The sequence below is a fragment of the Hetaerina americana genome, unplaced genomic scaffold, assembly GCF_022747635.1.
Source record: "Hetaerina americana unplaced genomic scaffold, ioHetAmer1.1.p SCAF_7, whole genome shotgun sequence".
Classification (NCBI taxonomy): Eukaryota; Metazoa; Arthropoda; class Insecta; order Odonata; family Calopterygidae; genus Hetaerina; species Hetaerina americana.
In genome coordinates, this window is record NW_027287316.1 from 38,044,674 (window position 1) to 38,067,894 (window position 23,221).

The 23,221-nt window shown below is 35.7% G+C and overlaps 1 protein-coding gene across 3 annotated transcripts in view; it reads left to right on the top strand.

Moving 5' to 3' along the window:
• LOC139696329 (uncharacterized) overlaps positions 1–23,221 on the top strand; it is a 64,757-nt gene that overhangs the window by 28,617 nt on the left and 12,919 nt on the right. For 2 of the 3 annotated variants that reach the window (XM_071595047.1, XM_071595048.1), the window contains 5 exons: positions 4,540–4,748; positions 8,833–8,969; positions 15,282–15,299; positions 18,959–19,192; positions 22,777–23,023. In XM_071595047.1, coding sequence (XP_071451148.1) covers positions 4,540–4,748; positions 8,833–8,969; positions 15,282–15,299; positions 18,959–19,192; positions 22,777–23,023 — 845 coding nt within the window. The remainder of the gene's footprint in view (positions 1–4,539; positions 4,749–8,832; positions 8,970–15,281; positions 15,300–18,958; positions 19,193–22,776; positions 23,024–23,221) is intronic. The other variant, XM_071595049.1, reaches the window with a different exon arrangement.

Below are 23,221 nucleotides of genomic sequence, written 5' to 3' on the forward strand. Positions count from 1 at the left end.
ACTCAATGCCTCTGTCATCAATTCCATCCTTATGAAAGTTTCTTTGCCTAATGTAATTCTTCTCCTTACATCCATATTACTTCAGCCGTTTTGGTTCAGAACATTCTTAAGATAGGTGAACTGTGCCACCTGCTCTAATTTTTGCCCTCAAACTTTAATGTTTAATTTAATCTTCCTCCCCAAAAACCTTAGCTTTTTTCCATTGATCTCCTTGCCTATCACCTTGATTTTCAAATGTTTTCAGTAATGCTTGTAACTTATTGACTGGGAACTAAAGCTTAATCATCCATAAACATAACTGATTTTATGAATCACCCAAATTTTCATTCCTATCCCTAGTTCTTCTATGCCTCTTTAACCATTGCCTTTTCTTTCCATTTGCTGTTTATTACTGCTAAATCATTGCTTCAATAATCCTCCACCATCCTTCCTTCAAACAAGGTTTTGGTGACTTGTTTAAAAATCGTTAAAGGAGGAGATATACATGGATATCACAAGTGAATGAGGTGAGGTACCAAGTTGACTTTATTCTAATATAACATAGGTACAGAAATTGTATCAAAATACTAAAAACTTGTTCAGGTGCAGAAATGGTAGTTACATGTAAAGTTAAAAATAAGAAAATATTTGATTTCAACTATGGTAATCTCACTCTATCTCACCATCGAGTAAGCCTGGACCTAACGTGCCCTCATCTAATTCACATTCTCATCCTATGTCTAACCTTGCTGGCTAAACGTTTTTGCCATAGAGTTCCTCTATGTTCCGACACCTTGATAGTGAGGAGTTATTAATGAAAAATCAACATGGTTTCTGAAAGAGTTGATCCTGTGACAACTTCCGCTCTTTGTTCATGATATCCTTATTTAGGGAGAGAACAATGTTCGAGGGGACGTGGTTTTTCTAGATTTTAAGATATCCTTCCACTAAGTACTTCATAGTAAACTTCTCACAAAGCTAGAAGCATATGGTATAGATAAAAATATCGTGGGTTGGATTAAAGACTTTTTGTATGGTCGGGTTCAAAGAGTAGTCAAAGATTGAGTTAGCTCAAATGCAGCAGAAGTTACTTCAGGTGTTCCTCAGGAAAGTGTTATTAGACCTCTTTTATTCCTAGTTAGCATTAACGACATTGACTCTGTAGACACTAGTAAGATATATTTATTTGCTGATGATGCAGTGGTTTACCATGATATCCATAATCCTGAGGATACAGCTTTATACAACTTTATCAGATGACCTTAATGCTATACAATGCTGGTGTGATACTTGGCAATTAGAATTAAACTTAAAGAAGTGCATAGTGATGAATTTTTGGAAAAAGAGCAATTCCCCCCTGAACACCAAAATAGAATTTGTAGACTCGATTAAATATTTAATTGTTACCCTCACTCATGACCTCTCCTGGGTGAAACACATGCACTGAATATGTGGACAAGCTAACAAAAAATTAGAATTTATTAGACGAGTACTGGGTAAATGTAATGAGCAAATCAGAGTATTGTTATCTCTTATTGGTTAGGCCTCATTTAAAATATGCTTCTAGTATATAGGATCCTCATGAACTTACTTTGATTGCTGATTAGGATTGGGTGCAGCGTAGAGGAGCTAGGTTTGTAAAACGTTGTTATGTCAAACTTAGTAGTGTATCCAAAATATTAGAGGAGCTAGGCTGGGAATCACTGGCAAAGCGAAGGTTAAATTACGGATTAAATCTCTTGCAAAATTGGAAGGATGTCACTTTATCAATGATGTTGAAAATGTATTATTACCTCCATCATACTACGGTAGGGGGATCATGTCAATAACATTCAGAGAGATTAAGTGTAGAACAGATAGAGTTGAGATGTAATTTTTCTCACGAAAGATAAGGGATCAGAATAGCATTGTCCGATCATGGTAGGGGTCATATTCAGGTCAAAATTAGTCTGGTGTGTATTCACCCCTTGCCACCCACCCTAGCAGTGTCTTGATGAAGGGTACTAAAATATATCTGAAATATATATTTCATCACTCTCTCTTGAATTTTCCCTGGATCAATTAATATTTTTGCTGAATTATCTTTGATGAATGAAACAGTTTCTGGCGTGACTTGGTAGAAAGTCATCATATTGAAATTGAAAAATAAACAACTTGGCTTCAGGAAGTTCTCTCGGGTTTCCCACCGGGTCAGCGTGGTGTGCACCGACGTTTCGACGGCTAACTCTGCCATCGTCTTCAGGGTGAAGTGCAGAGCAATGAATTCGCCATGTATTTATACCCTGTCGTAGGGTCAGGTGTCCTCCGATTGGTCCGATGTGTTCCCAAGTGCCGAGCCACCCCGGTGACGTCTCGTACTTTCAATTTTTCTCAGCACAGGTCTCCACGTGCTGCTGATCTGGAAGCCAGTGTCCCTGTTGAAGGTATTCTGTCCTTCCAGTCGGATTTCCACGGCTTCCTTCGCCACTCGGTCCCAGTAGCCGTTCGTGTGACAAAGTCTTTTGGTGCTCCCCCAGTCAATCCGATGACCATGCGTGATGCTGTGTTCGGCGACTGCAGACTTCTCAGGGTAATGGAGTCTGATGCATCGCTCATGCTCCGTTAGTCGCTTTTCAATTGTGCGGCCAGTCTCCCCGATGTATACCTGGCCGCACTCACACGGGATCCGATATACCCCCGGCGCCTTCAAACCCCGTTCGTCTTTTGCCGTGCCAAGGAAGTTCTTCAATTTTCCTTGTGGCTTGTGGATGGTTTCCACTTTATGTTTCCTTAGTATCCTGGAGATCTTATGGGATACCGTGGAAACAAAGGGGATGCTGACCCTGGCAATGGGTTTTTCTCTTTCCTCTCTCTGACGGTCGTTTCTGGTGAAGGCCCTTTTAAGGGCCAAATTGACCTCCCGGCTTGTGTATCCATTCTGAAGGAAAGTATTTTTCAGGTGATGAACTTCTGCCTCCAAACCTTCCTGGTCTGACACGCATTTTGCCCGGTGGATGAGCGTTGACATAACCCCTCGTTTTTGGGCAGGGTGATGGTGGCTTTTCCCGTTCAAATAGAGATTGGTGTGGGTAGGCTTCCTATACACCTTGTGGCCTAAGCTCCTTTCAATTAGGATATCCAGGAAGGGCAGCCGACCGTTGCTCTCAATCTCCATGGTGAACTGGAGACCAGAAACGACCGTCAGAGAGAGGAAAGAGAAAAACCCGTTGCCAGGGTCAGCATCCCCTTTGTTTCCACGGTATCCCATAAGATCTCCAGGATACTAAGGAAACATAAAGTGGAAACCATCCACAAGCCACAAGGAAAATTGAAGAACTTCCTTGGCACGGCAAAAGACGAACGGGGTTTGAAGGCGCCGGGGGTATACCGGATCCCGTGTGAGTGCGGCCAGGTATACATCGGGGAGACTGGCCGCACAATTGAAAAGCGACTAACGGAGCATGAGCGATGCATCAGACTCCATTACCCTGAGAAGTCTGCAGTCGCCGAACACAGCATCACGCATGGTCATCGGATTGACTGGGGGAGCACCAAAAGACTTTGTCACACGAACGGCTACTGGGACCGAGTGGCGAAGGAAGCCGTGGAAATCCGACTGGAAGGACAGAATACCTTCAACAGGGACACTGGCTTCCAGATCAGCAGCACGTGGAGACCTGTGCTGAGAAAAATTGAAAGTACGAGACGTCACCGGGGTGGCTCGGCACTTGGGAACACATCGGACCAATCGGAGGACACCTGACCCTACGACAGGGTATAAATACATGGCGAATTCATTGCTCTGCACTTCACCCTGAAGACGATGGCAGAGTTAGCCGTCGAAACGTCGGTGCACACCACGCTGACCCGGTGGGAAACCCGAGAGAACTTCCTGAATACAATACGCCGGGAAAAACTGAGATCCTTCAAACAACTTGGCTTTTCCACAAAGAAAATTTTTATTACAACCTAGGTTTTGTTATGGTATAACATTTTCAGATTGTTTGCAATGGTTTTACTTAATGACTTGCTTACAGTGTTTTAACCAACTGTATAGCACACTCACTCACTTTTGCACTTCATTTTGCTAATTTTCCATATCCTCTCACTCCATATCATCTCATTTGCAATCCACAGTTTTCTTGTCCTTTTTACTATTCTAATGCTTCCTTCATTGGTTCAGATTTTACTTCTACTTAGAATATTCTATCAGTTGCATGCTCTATGTTTACTTTGAAAGAGCTAGGAAGAAGAAAGTTTAGTTAGAAGAAGCATGTAGGATAAACTAAATACTCAAAACAGAAAATGCCTCCTTTGCTCCTACACATAGTTATTGTGCTGTAGAACAAGGTTTTACTGTATGTACAGAATCATTATCCACTTCTTTTGACTATGAAAGTGTCTGTAAAACATACCTGTATTAAAGCAATCAAGTTTTTGCCAGTTCAAACTGTGGGAACTAATGTGGAGTTCAGTTCTTGTATATTTTCCCAACACATTTAATTGTTCTTCTTTAATTTGAAATATTTTGTATTCCTAATTGGCCATTGCAAGTGTTTAAGAATAAGTAATTTCTTTTAGGTGGTGTTTCACCTTCATCAGCAGGAACTCGAAGCCCCAGAGGCTCAGGAGAGAGAATACGCCATGTGCTGGGATCGGATGGTTCGGTAGAAGGAGCATTATTGTTCAGCACCAGGGATGGTCCAAGTTCTCTTCCATCATCTGCTGGACCTCAGCTGAACATGTTTGTTAGGACTCGCACAGACAGTGGAAAACAGCTCACTGATTTAGTAAGCCTCATACGTTTGTTTAAAGCATGGTGTCCACTGATTTAGAATATTTATGTCATAACTCATCAAGTGTGATGTAAGATGTCATATTTGTAATGTGGATGGAGAATGATTAACAGCTTGTGACGTGGATGGATTAAAATATATCTTTTTTGGTCATCGGACATTATACGAGAAAATGTGTTAAGTTTTGCTCAGAAAAACCTATACAAATTAAGCTCTCTTTGGGCACAGACAAACAGCAATGCATGATCATAACGACATGGTCCTTATGAATCTAGAAATGCAATCACTGTAATTTTCTACTTGAAATTTCCACCTGTTTCTTGCACAAAAAAATGTGTTTACATTGCTGAAATGTTAACCTTTTCTTATTGCTATGGTAATTTGCACCTTGTTCTTTACTTCCCTGCATGACCTCACTTATTTTCCTGACGCGGTGTTCTTGATGAGGGAACCCTGACTCCTCTTTTTTCACCCATTCAAATCTGTTCCTGTAAATATTTGTGTGAAAAAGATTATATCTTCATACATTGACAGGGAAAAGACCTACCTTATTCTACTCTTTGTCATTCCTACTGTTCACCAACTCCGCCTATAAAATATTCACTGATCATATCATAAGTACAGTTTTCGATCAAAACACATTGATTTTTTTCCATCTTTTGTTTTTCTGCTGCTTCCAATGAGATGCCTTAAGTGACAGTGCAATTTTGTTGTAAAAACCATATTTGACAGAATATAAGAGATAAGGGCATATAAGATGTGTCCTCATTTCAATAGAGCATGCACAAGAAAAAGTGTTAACAGTCTGCATGAAAGCACAACACCACACCAACAGTTTCATGTTAGTTCTTATGCTTCAGAAAGTCCTTATAGATGTCAATTGTGGACCAAAAATATCTTGCTGCTGTCTGTTTTCATGCCCCTTAACATGGTGTCCTACACTTTGTTGAAATTGGCCCACACAATTCAATATCTCTTGGCTCCTGTTGTCATATTTATTCGTGCAATTTTTTTAAAACAATTTTTTCCTGCTTTGTTATGATACACTGTGATAAAGAATTATCAAGTTCATTCTATGTCTCACTCTCATCTCTTTCGGCATCGCAGGGGTGATCAACATGATATTCACATTACATAATAGCAATGTGCTTAATAAATACAATCCCAATTACAAGGTTCTTCAAATGAATAAAAAATATTATATGCAAGTAAATATAATCGAGTAAAAATAGGTAGTATTCACCATCTGGGATAAAAAAAAATTCAGTACTGAATGTTATTTATACCCCAGTAGTAGTTACTTATGATGCTTGAACCTTCACATTTCATGAGTAATTTTTTAATTCATAATTTTGGAAAAAAGGTGCATCGTAGATGCTATCAAATATGGTAAATAGTTCCGCTAGAATGAAAAATGATTTCCTCGTATTGCATCATGTAGTCAAGGGAGATTGCATTAAGGGATATGGAAAGACCCAATTCAGCACTCCTCGTCCCCTCCTTTTGCTAGCCTGAGTAGGTTTGCCATGTAGGTCTGCATATGCAGTATTTCTAAATGAAGCCATGATGAGGAAGTTCTTTTAAAAGTTGTTGCTACCTTAATCATTTGTTTATTGTCCCAGTTTTGAATGTGCGACGAGTGTAATCCCAGAAGTACCCGACCCAACAAAGAAAATACAAATTTTTTGGAAAAAAATGTATTTATTCTTCAACATAATCTCCTTTTAGCTCTATAAACTTTTCCTAGTGATGTTTAATAAGTTTGATATCCTTTTTATAATAAGAACCATCTTGCTACTCAAAATGGCCATTAACTGCCGATGTCACTTCTCCACAGTTGGAAAATCTTTGACCACCGAGCCATTTTTTCAAGTTTGCAAACAGAAAACAATCCTAGGGGGCTAAATCTGGCAAGTAGGGTGTATGAGGTAGTAATTCAAACTTAAATTCATGAATTTTGGCCATTGCATTTATGGATTGGTGAGCTGGTGCATTATCTTGATGAAACAACACTTTCTTCGTAGCCAAATGCAGCCACTTTTGCTTGATTTCTTCGCTCAAATGTTGAAATAAGTTTGCATAATGCTCGCCGTTGATAGGTTTTCCTTTTTCAAGATAGTTACTGAAAATTATCCCAAAAAATCGATGCCATGACCTTGCCTGCAGATGAAATGATCTTTGCCTTCTTTGAAGCTGGTTCTACCATTTGGATCCATGGTTTTGATTGTTCGCACAAAAATTCTGCTTTATTGCTGTGAAACTTTGCTAAACACTCAATTGAAACATCGCCACGACACTGGGTTTGCTCGAGTGTGAGCAAACCCATCTTGCACACAGCTTTCTCATGTCCAAATTTTCAGTTAATATGTGATGTACCGCACTTTTTGAAATGCTTACCATGTCTGCTAGCTCGTGCACTTTCAGTTGACGATCATCCCATATCACTTAGTGGATTTTCTTAACTGTTTTTGGAGTCGTTACCTCATTTGGTCGACCAATGCGATGCCCATCTTGACAGCTCGCACGGCCTTGTTTAAACTCTTCTACCCATTATTTTACTGTTGTAAACAAAGGAGCAGACTCACCCAGAGTAGAATCCAGTTCAGCTTTAATATTGGTTGGGCTGAGACCTTTCAAATAAAAGTATTGTATCACATAACGATGACCAATTTTCTCTATTTTCACAAATTCACTGAAAACGTTTGCTCATGATGGCTGCCAAACGAATACTAAACAGTGTAGCATCTTCAAACTTGAAACATATGCTTTATAGGTTGCATGCTGTCTAATATAGTGATATTTTTCAAACAACTGCTGCCATATCTAGGTCAGGCCGGCTACTTCTGGGCCTCCCCATGTACAAGGTGTGGCTTGAAAAAAACTAGACATAATATTCTTCTTTTAATTTTACCGAAAAAAATTGCAATTGAAATATTACGTCCTTCAATGTGCTCCTCCCCAATCCTTACGGTAGCAATGCTGTGTGTCTCTTTCTAACAGTGTGTTCATGAACTTTGTTGTATCTGCTTTCACCATTTCTGTAGGCTTGATATGGGTCCCTTAAATTGCCATTTTGACCTCAGGAGTAAAATGAAGCAAAAGTCAGCTATGAATATAATATATAGATAAACGTAAATATGGTGAATGTTTGCATAGTAATCTTGTGTTTATGTGCCTGGCAGCACACATTCTGTTGGTGCATTGACTTGAAGAAGGAAAATGCCTTGTTCATCACAATGTTGCTTCATCTTCTCAGCCATTCTTCAAGGATTTCCAGAACCTTCAGAGGATAGCCTGATTGGCCTGTCCTTCACACCCTTGATCATTTGATGTGATCAGTGCCTCGGAAGTTGAATTTTTTTGAAACTTTTATAAGTTAATTTCTCATCTATGCTTTATTTATTCTTTGTGAGCTGGAACTCTTCCAGTGAATGTGTTGATACTCATCTTTTGGATCATGTTCAAGGTCCTTCATCATGAGTTATTTCATTATCCCAGAAGTTTGGCTCAAGTTCTCTGTTGTCAAGAACAAGCACAAATGCTCATTTGTATTCCTTTGGGTTATGAATAAGGATTATTGTTGTCACCTTTGACACATTTTCTTATCAAAAGTTCCAATTTTAATCTCTATGCTTCCTATTTGATGAAAGCTATCCTAGAAATTTCTCAAATGCTCAGGTAAAATTAAAAAAAAACTATTTTTTAACTTTTTTTGGTATTATCAATTTTGTCTGCATGTTTATGCAAGGATTGCTAAGGGATGGTTCATATCTTATGTTTTCCCTTCCCTCTTTCATTTTTTAACCACTCAAGAACTCAAATATGTGATAGGCACTAATCATTGTAAATATTTTTCAAAGAGTATGAGTGGACTACTTCAAATAAGATTTAATGATGAATTGTTCTAAAAATTTTAAAACAATCCAGGTCAGTAAAATTGTGTCCTGTAGTAGAATTCCCCAGGAATGGGTCAACCAGGAAGGTTTTGTAAAAAATTGTACATTATGAGAAAATAATATTTTCATCACTATAACTAAGAATGTTGTTTGTCTACAATAACTCTATAATTCATTTTTAGGAAATCCTTGAACAAGTCACTGTTCTGAACTTGGACACAGGAGAGCGTGTTCCTTTAAGTGTTGCTGAGGATAAACTACCACAATGTATTAATCCTTTGTCTCTCCACATCATGAGGCTTACATCCGAATATGTGAGGTGAGCTTACATTCAGCTAATTTCCTTCAATGTGCTTAGGTTGAAATTATTCATATTAATCTATCTATTGATTCCAGCCACCCTTCGGAGTATGACTTAGAGATGAAAAAAATAAATACTTCAGGAAGTGCCTATTTTCTTGACTCTTTAAAGCTTTCAGTACCATTCAGGTTTCTAGAGATGGGAAGTTTGCTCAGGTATGCTATTCAAAATGATAACTACTCCCATTAACCCCAAGGAGTTAATAATATGATATGCTGATCTGTTCAGTTCAGTGACTAATGCCCTGCTTTGCTTTTTAGGGAATTTTCTTAGATGCATTTTTGTTCATCACCAAGTGGAAGCACTTGATTAGGTTAAAAATGATTTTTTTCAAACCCAACTTTTATGTCTAATTCAATCGAATGTTAACTTTCATTTGGGAGTTCACCCATGAAAGGTTCTGTGCATAAAAATTTAAAAATTTGTGGATTAAAATGATTTTAAATGTTTAAGCTATGATAAAAGTTGGCTATGAGTTACTAAGATTGGTTGTACACTTGTTACAAGTTGATGGCATTAACTTTTGGAAAATGCTAAGAAATTTCACGTTACTGCTAAAATGTTTGTTTTGTGTTGAGAGTCAGAAAATTACTGCATAGCACATACTACATCCAGCACAAATAGAGCTCTTTGCTGCACAAATAATTACTCATTGCTACAGTAGTGATCATTGCTTTATGGGATCATTGCATAAAAAATTTCATAATGCCAGTTCTTTTACTTAACATTTCAGTAGGTAATAAAAATGTAAATAAATGTATTTGAATTAAAAGTATGAAGATTTGCATATGCTAAGTAGTGAAAAGAATTTCTTTGCATTTTAATGTGCATAAGTAGGCCAAAGAAAGAGATTTCATAACACTTATTTATACATCACAATACTTTTTAACAACTACCAATTGTTGATATTGTGCTCTTTGTGAGACATTGTTTATGCTGCATGGACAATATAGACTTTAGAACTTACTGCATCAGAGTACATCTTTTTTACCAAATGAATTTTCAAGTTTAAACAATGCTAAGATATTGCACCAACCATGCACAAGTGAATTTTGTTTTATTCTGTGACATCAGCAATCATCCCCCACAAAATCAGCCACTAATTGGTAGTTCTTTCCTGCATAAATGTCCTTTACAATATCATACATGCCTTTTTCAAAGTGTTTTTTGCATTCATTGAATGGTATGAAAATTATTTTGGTTATTTATATACTGTATTTCCCAGCCCATAAAATGCATTTTTTGCACTCCAAAATGCACTCTAAAACTGGCTTGCATCTTATGGGCCGAGGGTATATGAGTATGATTTTGTTCTGTAAGTTGAAAGCTGATTTACTGAGAAAAATATTTACTATTAAGTATTTTTTCCCTCCTCCAGCATAGAAAATGGATATCTTTATTACAAATTTTAATAATCGTGTTTTCAGGCTGTAGGAAGCAATAAAACTTAAATATTTCCTTGACAGTACATACATAAAATTTCCCAAATAAATCATAAAGGCATACAATGTAGCACATTTAGTTTCGTCCCACCTGTAGAGCTGATTCAAAAGTTATACAAGTTGGGCTAATGGAAATGTTGCCCCTCTGCTCAGATATTGTATTCCTCTTGTTAAACTCTTGAGTCTACAGGCACTCAACCTTAAGTAGAATGAAAGCTTCATACAAATCATAACACGTTTCTTTTATTGTGTGTGCATATTTGCTTTTACACACAGAAACTAACTGTTGCATAAAAAGTTAAAAATTAAAATAACCTCATGGGATCCAAAGAGAGATGATTACCTTACAGTATTGCTAAATTCTAATAACTGCAACAAATGCTGTGACGGTAACTTTTAATGGAGTCATCTACTAAATGTGTATTACAATGCAACAATATCAGTGTGTAAAAATCATTCTCCTTATTGTTTGGATCCCAGTCAAGGCGAATAATTTTTGCAGCCTCAAATTATTGCATTGTATACAGTATTGCATTCAAACTTGAATGTGAATTATGCTTCAAAACACAGAAACAGGCATTATGTTACGAGAATAGAGGAAGCAGAAGATGGAATTAGGGAAATGTAATAGGAGTAATATAAACTTTACATTCATGTACTCACAAATGGCAAATGCTCGAGAAACAAGTTAAGAAATGGATAATAAATCACAGGAAGAATCGGATTGCTTTTTTAAAAAATGATTTTAATTGAAGCAATAAAATTAGTGATAGGTATGTCTATTGCTGTTTTTTCTGGAACAACATCATGGTGCGAGAAATTCATGAAGCAACACAATTACACAGTTGTTAACAAAAACTGCTGCTTGAATTCAAAAGAAAGGTTTTAGAATTCTACAAATAGAGATGGCTATTTGAAGAAATATTCAGTTTTAATGTGCGATTGGTTGAAGTCACAGAAAATGGAGTCAGAAAAAAGCCTGTATAAAAGATGTATCTTGCTGTGATTCTTGGTAGACTAACTTCTTAATTGCAACCTCTAGACGTTTCAGTCAATAAACCATACAAGGGATGCATGCAAGAGTGGATAAAGTAGATAAAGACACCAACTTAATGTCAATGAAGTGAGGAGTAATTTATGAAATACTTGCACCATGGTAAAAGTAATGACCTGTTGCATTGAAGCCTTTATATTCCTTGAGACCTGATTGATGTGTCATCGCCCACGATCTCTGTATGAATGTGTAAATCATGATTGTGCAAGTCACCCACTTTTTCAAATGATAAATATTCACTGTGTATCATTCATGGAAAAAAATGTTTACCATGAAAATTTTGTGCGCAATAGATATTTTTGGTTACCAAATAGATTTTCAGGATGTTGGTAATATGTCTCACATCCTTGTCTCCCCTCAAATGTGAGCACCTTGCATTCCCAGTTGAAAACTGTGAGCTGTAATAAATCATATTGATGAAAGTAGATAAATTGACATTTATAAGTGATGAAAATCATATGGACAATTCTTATCACTTCTTAAAAAAGCTTGCTTTCACATAGCTATCATGTATGGTTATAACTTGTGGCCATGCCTCTAGTTAAATGCACTATACAGCTTGATAGGTGCACAAAATTTGCATAAAGTAGTTTTTGATCATAAGCAGTGGGTATTCTTCTACTAAAACATTAAATATAGAGGCAAGAAGGGCTAATAGTTCAATACTAGAATACCAAAAATAAGACAGTATTCAAAATATATGATATTTGAGGGAAAAAATTAAACAACATCGAACACACTTCCATTAGATTGTTTCAAAGTTTTGGCAATTATTGGCAATACACATGCAATAATCAACTGTAAGGATTTTTCAGACGTCATTATTAGTTATTCCATAGCAGTCAGTCAAAAATTAAGCAAATCTAAACACAACTATAAAGATTGTTAGCTGCAATTATGATTAAATGTGTCTACCTTTGCAAACTTTCTTGCTTTCGTTCTCTCTCTACCAGAAAGTAATTGTGTTATTCTTTAAACAGCATATTACTCATGAAGGATTTTATTTAAGAGATTTCATGGACTTTGCCATTGAATAGGATACATTCATATGTTTTGAATAATGCTGCATATGAATTCAAGATCATTATAATAACTGTTAGCATGAAAAATGAAACAGTTTCTGGCGTCACTTGGTGGAAATTCTTCATATTGAAATTAAATTTAAAATACTTCGCCTTTCTACATAAACCACTTTTATTACGACCTAGATTTCGTTATGGTATAACATCATCAGGTCAATGATGTTATACCATAACAAAAGCTAGGTCATAGTAAAAGTGGTTTATGTGGAAAGGCGAAGTATTTTAAATTTAATTTCAACTGTTAGCATATTAGTAGGCATAGGAAAATATAAATGGCTCTTCCCTAAATCTCTAGTTGGGCAATCAGTAGATATTTGAAAAGGTGCCTTAATAGATAAAATTGATTCAATTAATTACTCCTGATTGAAGCTCTTAAATATTCACTGTATGATTTGATTAATTGGTAAAAGTGCTTCAAACTCCCTAAGAAGCCATTTATACCAATCCCTTAAAGTGGTTAATTGTGCCATTTCAAATATTATTTTAGCAAGCCCTTGACGGAACAGATTTATTTCATTTTTTTCTAGCTAATGGAATCATTTAAGAGCAGAGTTATGCGATGTTGACTAGGTTGTTCACTTTTCTGACAGAATGCAACAGTTTCAAAGTGTAAAAATCATTTACCTTGACTAGCACTCGAACCCGGATAAGTTGATGTCCAGCAAAGTGCCTTAGCCAGTTAAGCTACTGAGGTGTCCTCTTATACATAGCAATTTTAGGGACATGAAAGGAACAAGATGTTATAATGAAATACGATGCAACAATGTCACAGGTATTAATTATCGTGTATGCTGCATCATAGACCACAAAGTTAAGGCCAAACTTTTAATTCTAGAGTGTTTTACCTATGACAAATGCAGAGAAACTGGGAAAAGCTGCAACAGTAACTTTTTAACAGTCATCTGCTAATGTGCATTACAATGCAACTTTCCTGACAATTCTGCTGGGTTATTTTCCACTAGCATGTTTCTCATGATCATTCAAATGATTTAAACTTCTGCTAGTTTTGAAAATCTAGCTTAGAATAATGAATTGTATAATATGACAGTATTATATATCAAACTAAAATTTGAACTTAAAAATACTTTGAGGAAAAATTTTCTTCTTCCACTATTTATTTTCCCATTTGATATTCAAGCCAAGTTTTGAGTTCTGTTTTGATCATTTGCAAAAATTGTTTTCAGTCCTTCTTTAATTAAAATCATGCAACTTATGCAGGAACATTCAAATGCTGGTCCATGGATAAAATAATTTAACTTAATACTATAAGCTCTTAATTATCTAGTTTGATCAGAGATTTGCTACGAGATTAATTCTGCTGTTAAACGTCTCTTAACAGTAAATAGATTAGAATATTGAATTCTTGTATCTATCCTCATTTTACTTGAAAAATGATTTTAAGTGAGTGTCCAATTGTCATTACTGGCCTCTGTGATTTGTATAAATCCCATGTTTGAAATTACATATATTTGATGTAGTAAATTTACATAATTGAGCTTTGGTCCATGGAGGAAGCATAAAATTGTTTGTATGAAAATGGACGACTTTTAGGCTATGGAAACCTTTCAGAAGTGTGCAAGAGCATGACTAAATGGAATATCACATAAGGTTTTACTGTGCATAGCATTCGTAAAGTTGTGCACAACAGTGCAAAACTCTATTAAGTGAAACCATAAAGTTTTTGAATTTTTTTGGAAGTTGGCTCTTCAAGTGACATGCTATATTTTGATAGAAATGCAGTTGGTTATACTTGTAGATCAATTGTGTATTGCGTTTTGGTTCGGTATCTTTTACCTAAATCAACATTAAGTCGCTTCACCCCATGCTTATGAAATTGATCACAGAATAGCAGAGCATATAAATGAGGAATTTCATGGAATATTCATAGTTTGTATCTGAAAATTCAATAGACGTCAGTTAAATTCTTTGAAGTTAGAAATTACCTAGTATGTAAAACACTAGCACTTCTTGTTGGAGTAAACTTATCTAATTGTTCATGCACCTCCCAGAAAGCCATCTACTCTTTGGAAAAAACTTTTAGGTTTGAATGTACAATGTAGTCTCCAAATTTAAATTGTATTGTACAGCTTTTAATGCTACTGCATAGGCATATGAAGTGATTGAAAACAGTGGTTTATTTTCAAGTTATAATTAGGTATAAATGTAGGTTCTGTTAAGTGAGTTTTGAAGTTAATGAAGGTTATTTTGTTGTTAGTCAGAAAATAACCAAGTGGTCCCAAATTAGATATGGATTAATGTTAGACAAGGATCTTAAAACTTGGCATGCATTTTATTAGTCAGCACTATTTTTCCGTCTTTAATGGTAAATCACTCTTTTCTGAATTAATGACATACCACTTGGTATTTTAAAAAAATGTTGCCATTACATGTACATTTTAAGATCGTGTCTCTCTGAAAGTCTTAAATCAGACTTTAAAATTTAATGTACTATGCCAAGGAAGCACTATTAAGTTTCTGTAAAGGTGCTCTAGTTTTTTAATTAAATGCTGATAAAGTTATTTTTCATTTTTGAAAAAAAAAATATTTATAGTATGGTAATTTCATGTGGTTGTTTTGGGAGAAATTTCAGAATTTAATGGTTGGAATCAAATAGCCCTTAACACTGAACAAGACTTCTCATAATATGTTTCTCTTTCCTTCTATTTCTCCATTACATAAAATGAGACTACAGACGTCCTTCTGTTGCAAGGTATGCTTGTACCTTCAATAATTTTTCAATGGTCTGAACCACTTTCAATTCCTAACACACCTTTTCTAAGTAATAATAATTATTTAAAACTTAAGTTCTTAAAAATTATCAAATAAAAATGCTGTATCTTCATTTATTTTTTTCATAAAATTCTGCATTAATTTCTTGTTTGAGCTTTTATTTGGTATAAGGATGGTTATTTTTAGTTTGAAATAACAGGTTTTTTTTGTATGAATTAATATCTTTATTTTTGTGAAGGTTAACTTTTTTATCTAATTTATGCTATTATTTTGCTTATTTTGAACTGTATTGAATCCTTATCTATGCCCTTAAGTAGTATTATATACATGCTTCCAAATAACTAATATTTCCATGGGTTCTAGCTGATAAATATTTAAGTTGTTAAACATAATTAGGTGTTGGTGGCTTGATTTAATTGATCTACATTTTAAATTAGGAAAATCATTATATTTTTTGGAGCATTCATGTAAAAATATTCTTCCAAGTGAAAATGTATCCTGATTTCTCTTTGCTGGGCATAGTATACTTTTTTCTTAATATATATAATGTTGTTCTCATAATTGTGGTAGAATTAAACCTTCAAGTGGATAAATGGTGGTGTCTTAAAAAATAATTTTAATTGAGAAACAGTGGAATCCTGTGATTCTTTTCTCATGTGATTTCATTTTAAATTGTTTTTATTTAATATAACTCTTATCATTGTTAATGTATGTACACAATTTACTCAGGTAACATGCCATTTTTTAGATACATTTTTGCCATTAGCATGAGTCATGAAAGATGCTAGGCATATTGCCAGGTCCCTGGTATTAAGGCTGAATTCCATATGTATTGGGGGAAGTTTTTTTGAAGAGGTATTTTGTTGAACGGTCGAAACCTATTAATGTTGCTGCTGCCATTTTACTGTATTTTTTTAAGTACTTGGTTCTCTTTTTTCATTTCCTTCAATCAGTTTTCCTGGATCATTTTCTTTCGATTAGGACTGGCATCATCTTTCCCCCATTTCCAAATGTAATAGTGCCCTTATTTTTCCATTCTTTTGATCTTTGGATTGATGAATATCAATATTTTCTGATTTTATAAATATTGCTAGATATTCAGAATTCCTGAGCATCAATATTGCATGAGAAGTGTATTCATGTTGTATTGAACTCCAAGGATCAGGACATCCCAATTGTGAAATAGATGCCAAAAAAATTGCCACAGCAGGTTAAATATAGTGTAGTTGAAAGCCACCATTTGAATGCATCATTCAATCATTTTATTTGTGAATATTTATTTATGATTTAAGAATATTTAATTTCAGATTGCTTATTAGCATTCATTAAGATCTCAAGTTAATACCCATGCATAGGCTGAATTTAGTTATAAGGTGCAAGAGGGATTTTGGTACCCCATTTTGGGTTCTTTTAAGTAAAAATGTTTGGGTAATTATTATTTACTGAACATATATTGATTAATACACCAGTGTGTTAATCAGTGATGAGGTATGGTACTTTGACAATTATAGTCATTATTCATCTCTTGTAAACTGAGCTACAATCTGTTTGGCTTTTTTGAATTCAACTTTCAATTTTTGTTAGGCTTAATCAGATTTGTTTTATTCATATTCAGAGTGGTGATTTCAGGTTGATACATTACTTCTGCTTTAATGAATTGTCATTGAATTATCCTCCAATAGCTTAAATGATATCTACCTTTGTGGATGAATGTCTTTGTACAGTGCACTTCTCAAGCATATGGAATATAGGGTCTAGGTTTCGCATGTAGATTACTAGTTTTTGTACTTATCCTTGAATGAAACCAAATGTTGAATTGTTACTTTTGTAACTAAACAGGAATGTCCAATGCAACTTTTATAAACTATAATGTTGGCTATTGTAGAATGCTCTTCCGGTGCATATACTTTTATCCTACCCCAACTTTCATGCAAGGATAATCCCTCGAGTAAATTCTCCAATTTTATTAGAAAGAGAAAGAAATGTTTCTTTTCAATAATTGATACAGCATTTTAAAACTCGAACATTCCTCTATTTTTTACGTAAATGCCATTTTAATCGATGCACTTTTGTGCTGGGGGATTTTTTGTATGGCTTTGTCATACCAGCTCCCATCCATGTTGTTAAGGAAGCATTTTACCTCAGTTCTAACCTCTTCAATGTGTCTTGTTTCGGGTGACAAAACCTCTGCGTTCCACTTCATGCCTAAGACCAAACAGCAATCAATTGAGTGGCAGCATCCCTCTTTGCCCTGGGTGCAAAAATTCAAACAAACACCTTCTGCCAGCAACATCATGGTAACTGTGTTTTGGGATTGAAACAGGTTATTGTTGGTTTTCTTCATGTATCCTGGGACCACAATAATGCTGACAGGCATTGGGAGATGAACAACTTAGTCGGGCAATTCAGAACTGTATAAGTGGAATATTGAGCAAGAATGTAAGCCTTTGACAATGCTCATCACTATCAAACCATTGCTCTCCTGCAACATTTTGAATGGGACAATATCACCCACCCCCCAACTCTATAGTCTGGACTTGGCACCCAGTGATTACCACTTGTTTGTTAAGTTGAAATAAATTTGCGCTTCGCAAAGATAACACTTTTTCAATGACGTAGCACGAAGTTGGTATGAAATGGGTGTACAAAAACTTCCCTATCCCCTACAAAAATACATCGACTGAAATGGGCATTATGTGGGAAAATCAAGGGATGTTCAAGCTTTAAAATGATGTATAAATTATCAAAAATTAAAATTTATTTCTTTTTCTAAAAAAATTGAAGACCATACTTTTTATTATAGTAATAGTTTTCCAATTGGTACATTCATATTGCTGACATATTCCTGTTTTGCATTGCTGTTGCCCAGCTGTATCTATTCAGTTGTCATTTACCTTATTCTTGCGAATCAACTCCATAATCAGAGTCGGAACTTTTTTCCAAAAGATTTTTCTTTTCCACTTCTCATTTCTGTGAAATTACACATTTGATTTTTGTATGTTACCATCTTTCTTTTGTTTATCTTATGGGATTTTTTCTTTGGAATATTTTTCTGGAACCAATAAAATGCCATAAAGTTGACTCTAGTAAATAATGGTTAAAATATAATTTCTGTATTACATTAATTTAGAGGTCTAAACCATTGGTTTTCTAAAGCTGGTTGTTTGGGGCCACCCCTTGCAACATTTAGAATGGGGAGGTAACTCCATGAACATATTAGGTGAATGACGCATGTTAGTAATGTTCCCCTTGTTCCATTTTTGTATCAAGTGAACGTTAAACAACTGATATATTATTATGGCAACATGAATGTGCTCTTATCACCATTATTACATACCAAATGGCTTTTTTACAATCGAGGATCTAATATATGTGTCCATTACTGGTATACAATGATTACACATCTGCTTGCACACCCTTTCCTATTTTTTGCTCTTTGCAGAACAAGTATGTCCTGAAATATTTTTATCCATGGGAAAGCATGCAGTGAAATTTTCATCATGAATTATAGATGGAACTCATGATTTTTCCCTGCATCTGTCAATCATTTGTTCAGTTGTTTTCTTCAAGCTTATAAAAAGAGTGTTTGCAAAAGCATTTAATGTTATTATATTTTTTGTATAACATATTTCCTTTCAGCAACTCGAGTCTTGAGAGAGAGAGGGACTCAGATGAAGAAAGTGTGGCAACAGGGTCCATAGACACATGTAGTTTGAGACCTCCATCTCCTTCTGCCTCATCCATTGCACCCTCTTCTGTGGGGTCGATAGATGCATCCATAATGTCTCATGATGGTCTTGCTGCAGCAATAGATGCAAGAAGTGAGCGATCTGTTGATGATGAGCATGGTGAATCTTCAGGTCGGAAGCGTGGGTAAGGATACTTCAGTTTAAAAATATTTGTTGCATGGTTTCTCAAAAATGACTACAGTTACTCAATGAGGGTGACAGCTTTTAATTAAATGCTATTAAACCTTGGGGACCAATCCAGTAAATTGTTTTTAATCTGCCAGTGTTTAGCATCTACTTAAAGTAGCATATTATATTTACCCATTTGGAAGATATGCACACTCTTAATTTAGCTATATGTAACATCTGCACACTCGGCATACTTTGTTTAGACAATGCTAGCAAATTGCAAAATATTCTTTAATTATTGTTAATTATGGAACTCCTTAGTCATCAAATTGAAGGAAGAACCATTTGGTGAGGATGGAGCTCATGGTGCACTCAGACCTACATCAGCTGTGTCCAGACTCATTATTTAGGTGCCTAAATCATCCGTTTTAGGGTAGATGCAATCTTGAAGGGTGTCCAAACTCATTAGGCAGCGAGAGGGTGCAAATTTAGGCACCTTATTATGAGCCCCTGATTTAGGAAACATGAAATGTATCCTAAATCTGCCATATTGTAACCCCAGAATTCCAAGTGCTAGAAGCGAGACAACTAGTGGAAGAATAATCACCATGGCAGGAGTGAACTACTTATGTTGGTCACAATAACTTGGGTTATTTCATCGAGAAAGTACAATTTTACTTGGAAAAATGAAGGCTTTATTAACATGAGGTGGGAGAAGGCGGAGCTTTCCTTGGGCAAGAAAAATTTGATGTCTGCCGCATGAATGTAGTTTAATTCTTGTAATAACTTTATTTTATTAAGTTATTGGAGGGGATCGATGTAGTGTCGTGGCTATCGTACTGTCTTCCCACCCAGAGAACCCGGGTTCAAATCCAGGTGGTGTTGAATATTTTTCAGTGGTATCTCGATCCCTACTTGAGGTGCTTTTAGGAGGGCACTTTGAGCGAGTACGCTGTCCTTCGCATGGGACTTTAAGCTGCAGACCCCTTGACGTCTTTCGTAAAGAGTAGGCTAATGCCGGCGCTGGGTTTCTCTCCTCTCTTAATTTTTTCCTATCTATCCCTAATGGTGCAAATGACCTCAGCTGTCGGTCACCTCCCTGAAATACTAATACTACTATTAAGTTATTGGATACAGAAATTTGAAATGTAAAGGTATGAACAAATTTCTTTGTTTGTTGCTTCATTTCATAGCTAAAAACATCATCTTTGTCATCGTGGAGGTATCCATGCCTCGTTTGTGTGCATGTTAAATTTTATTTTGGAAAAAAAACTACAGAAAATAATCTTCAAGCATAGTGTTGTGTTTGGAGAGTGTAAGTATTTAGTAATGTTATTTGTAAAAATCTAGCTTTCTGCATCAATCTGATAAATCATAGGTCGTTCGCAAAACCTTTGCAAAAGGAGTAACTGTTTCAATACGTAAGCCCACAAAGTAATAAAACCAACAAAAATGAAAAAAATGCTGACAAAGACTCTTTGTAGAATAAATTTAGAATTGATACTAAGGGTAACTTAAAAATATGATACATTAAGAAGGAAAAGTATCCATAAATATAAATGAACTACACACGACACAAAGCATATCTTAAAACAATTACTGACAAAGATTAATGACTGAAAAATTACTCTGAAGTAAAGTACCATTTAATAAGATAAAAAGTTTTTAATTAATGAAATGCAATAGTATCTGACTTAATAATTAAAGCAAAATATGAAAAAATGGATTATATATAGACTAAATATAATCCAGTGAGAGAAAAAGAGTACGAAACTAGTACCTAAAATCACCCAGGTTACTAAATTATAACAAAGAAATGGATTGGAAGATTGCTGAATGAATTGCAATAAGAACTCAGAATCATTCAAAAACCATTGCTCGGTTTGGCAACTACACGTAAATATTTCCACTAGCTATCTCAAATATCTAAATATTTACATTCAAACATCATCTTTTTATTCCTTATTCTTAGCTTCATAGATGGCAGTACTACTGTGTCGGTCATCCAAACTCAAGCTGCCTTCTCTTTAGGCGCCCAACATTTAGTTAGGCACCAAAATCTGTGCTCCTTAATGCCCAATGAGTCTGGACGTAGCTATCATGAGAATGTTGACATAAATTATGTTGTACAATTTATTCCTCTTTTTAGGATAATATTAAAAATATTATTCTAAAAAACCTAAGCATATCAGAGCAAAAGCTTGCAAGAGTTGATCTAAGGTCAAGGTAATGTTAATTGTTTATTTTTATTTTGAAGGAATTTCCCATTTTGAATTTGTTCCATGTAGTTAGTTGGCTAACAAAGAGTTAGTTGTACCCAGAAGTTGTGAGGTGCATGCAGGGATCCTTAGGTTTTGTTTCTATGGATCAGCTGAAAGTTTAAGAAGATCATATGTATTTATTAAGGGGCCATATTTACATGCTAGAGGAAGATTCTCATTTTTGTAATTGGTGCTCTCATCAAAAGTTGGCCATAATTCGTATGCATTTATATTTACCTGCTGGATTGAATTGAACATACCCTATGTACCTATCCTTAATAGTATGTGCCAATCTTGTTTGAGTTAGTTGAAATTAATGCCATGAGGATGTGAGCAGTAGGAGGATAAAAACCTGTAGCAGAAATATCACTTTCAACTAAGTTCAAACAGAAAGAACGGCCCCCTTTTTTCATGCACCCTAATTTTTGGAATAATTTTAAATACCTCAAATCATTTACTTTTAAATTTAGGCAGTTAATTCCGGGACAAATGAAGTAGTGGTATTTGTCCAGAGTAACATTACTCCATGTAACCCCCTTCAGCTTCAATGACCGCCTCCAATCTTGTCCTGAATTGATTGCATGTACTCTCTAAAACAGTGCTGTCCTTATTTGTGAATACTGCTACGATAGTGGTCCGTAGAGATGCGGCATTAGGGTGCCTCATCTAACTGGTAACTCTTTCGATTACCCTGCCAACATATTAGTCGAGGGGGTTCAAGTCCAGGCTATTCGGGGGGCAGAACTCCTTTGACCAGAACATATGAATGTTATCTGAGAGCCAATTTTGGACTTAATGACTCGTATGAGCTGGTGTACCATCCAGTTGAAAGACATATTGTCTCCCTGAGGCTACAGTTACCATCCACGGTTTCAAGACATTCTTCAAAATTTGCAAATTCATAAAACATTGCAAATTTCCTCTGAAATCAGCACCTGAGTGTTTCCATGAATGAGGTTTCCTCACCGGGTTAGCGAAATCTTCCCCAGACTTCTCCAAAGCATTACAATGAGCCACAATGTCGTAAGCATTTGATCTGGGGTACCCAAAGAATCAAACTATTTCACTGGGCGAACGCCCAGCGTGAACACTTTTGAAAATAGTGGCTGTTCGATTGTACTCCACACTTGTAGGTAACATCTCGGCCATTTTGAGGTTATTACTGTTTACTAGAAGCCTATACCTTTCAAGAACTCCAATCACAACCTCCAGTGGAACTACGATATGGCGGGAAATTCAAATTGAAATTAGTTCGGAGATAAGCGCCACACCCTGTGTAGACAAATGCATCAATGGACATTTTAGCTGATTCCTAATAAATTTTTCCCATGGCTTTCAGGAAAGTTCTGGCACGTTCTCACCAACAGTTGAAGCGTCTTTTGGGTTCTACCGTCAGGAGGACAGTTGATAAAGCACGATCTATAGCTCAGTCTCGAACAGGAGCCCATGAATCAGGATTGACAAGGTCTCTGCCACGTCCCAGTTCTGGTCAGGAAGGAATGCAAAGGGAAGGCTCGTGCAGAAGACATGATGACCCTGCTGATCGTCTTGGGAGTGGTCAGCAAGCTGTTATAGACCAACCAAAGGTGATTGTTGCTGAATGGTACTTTAAAATAATTGAAATCTCACAAAGTAGGCTTTATTGATGCTATTTTGCGGATTATAATCCAGTTTTATGTTGTTGTAACAAAAAAAAACTTCAGTATTATCATATTTTTCCAGATACTTGAAATTGGTGATCATAGAAAGAAATCATTAGATCAAATCAGATCATTATGTCAAAT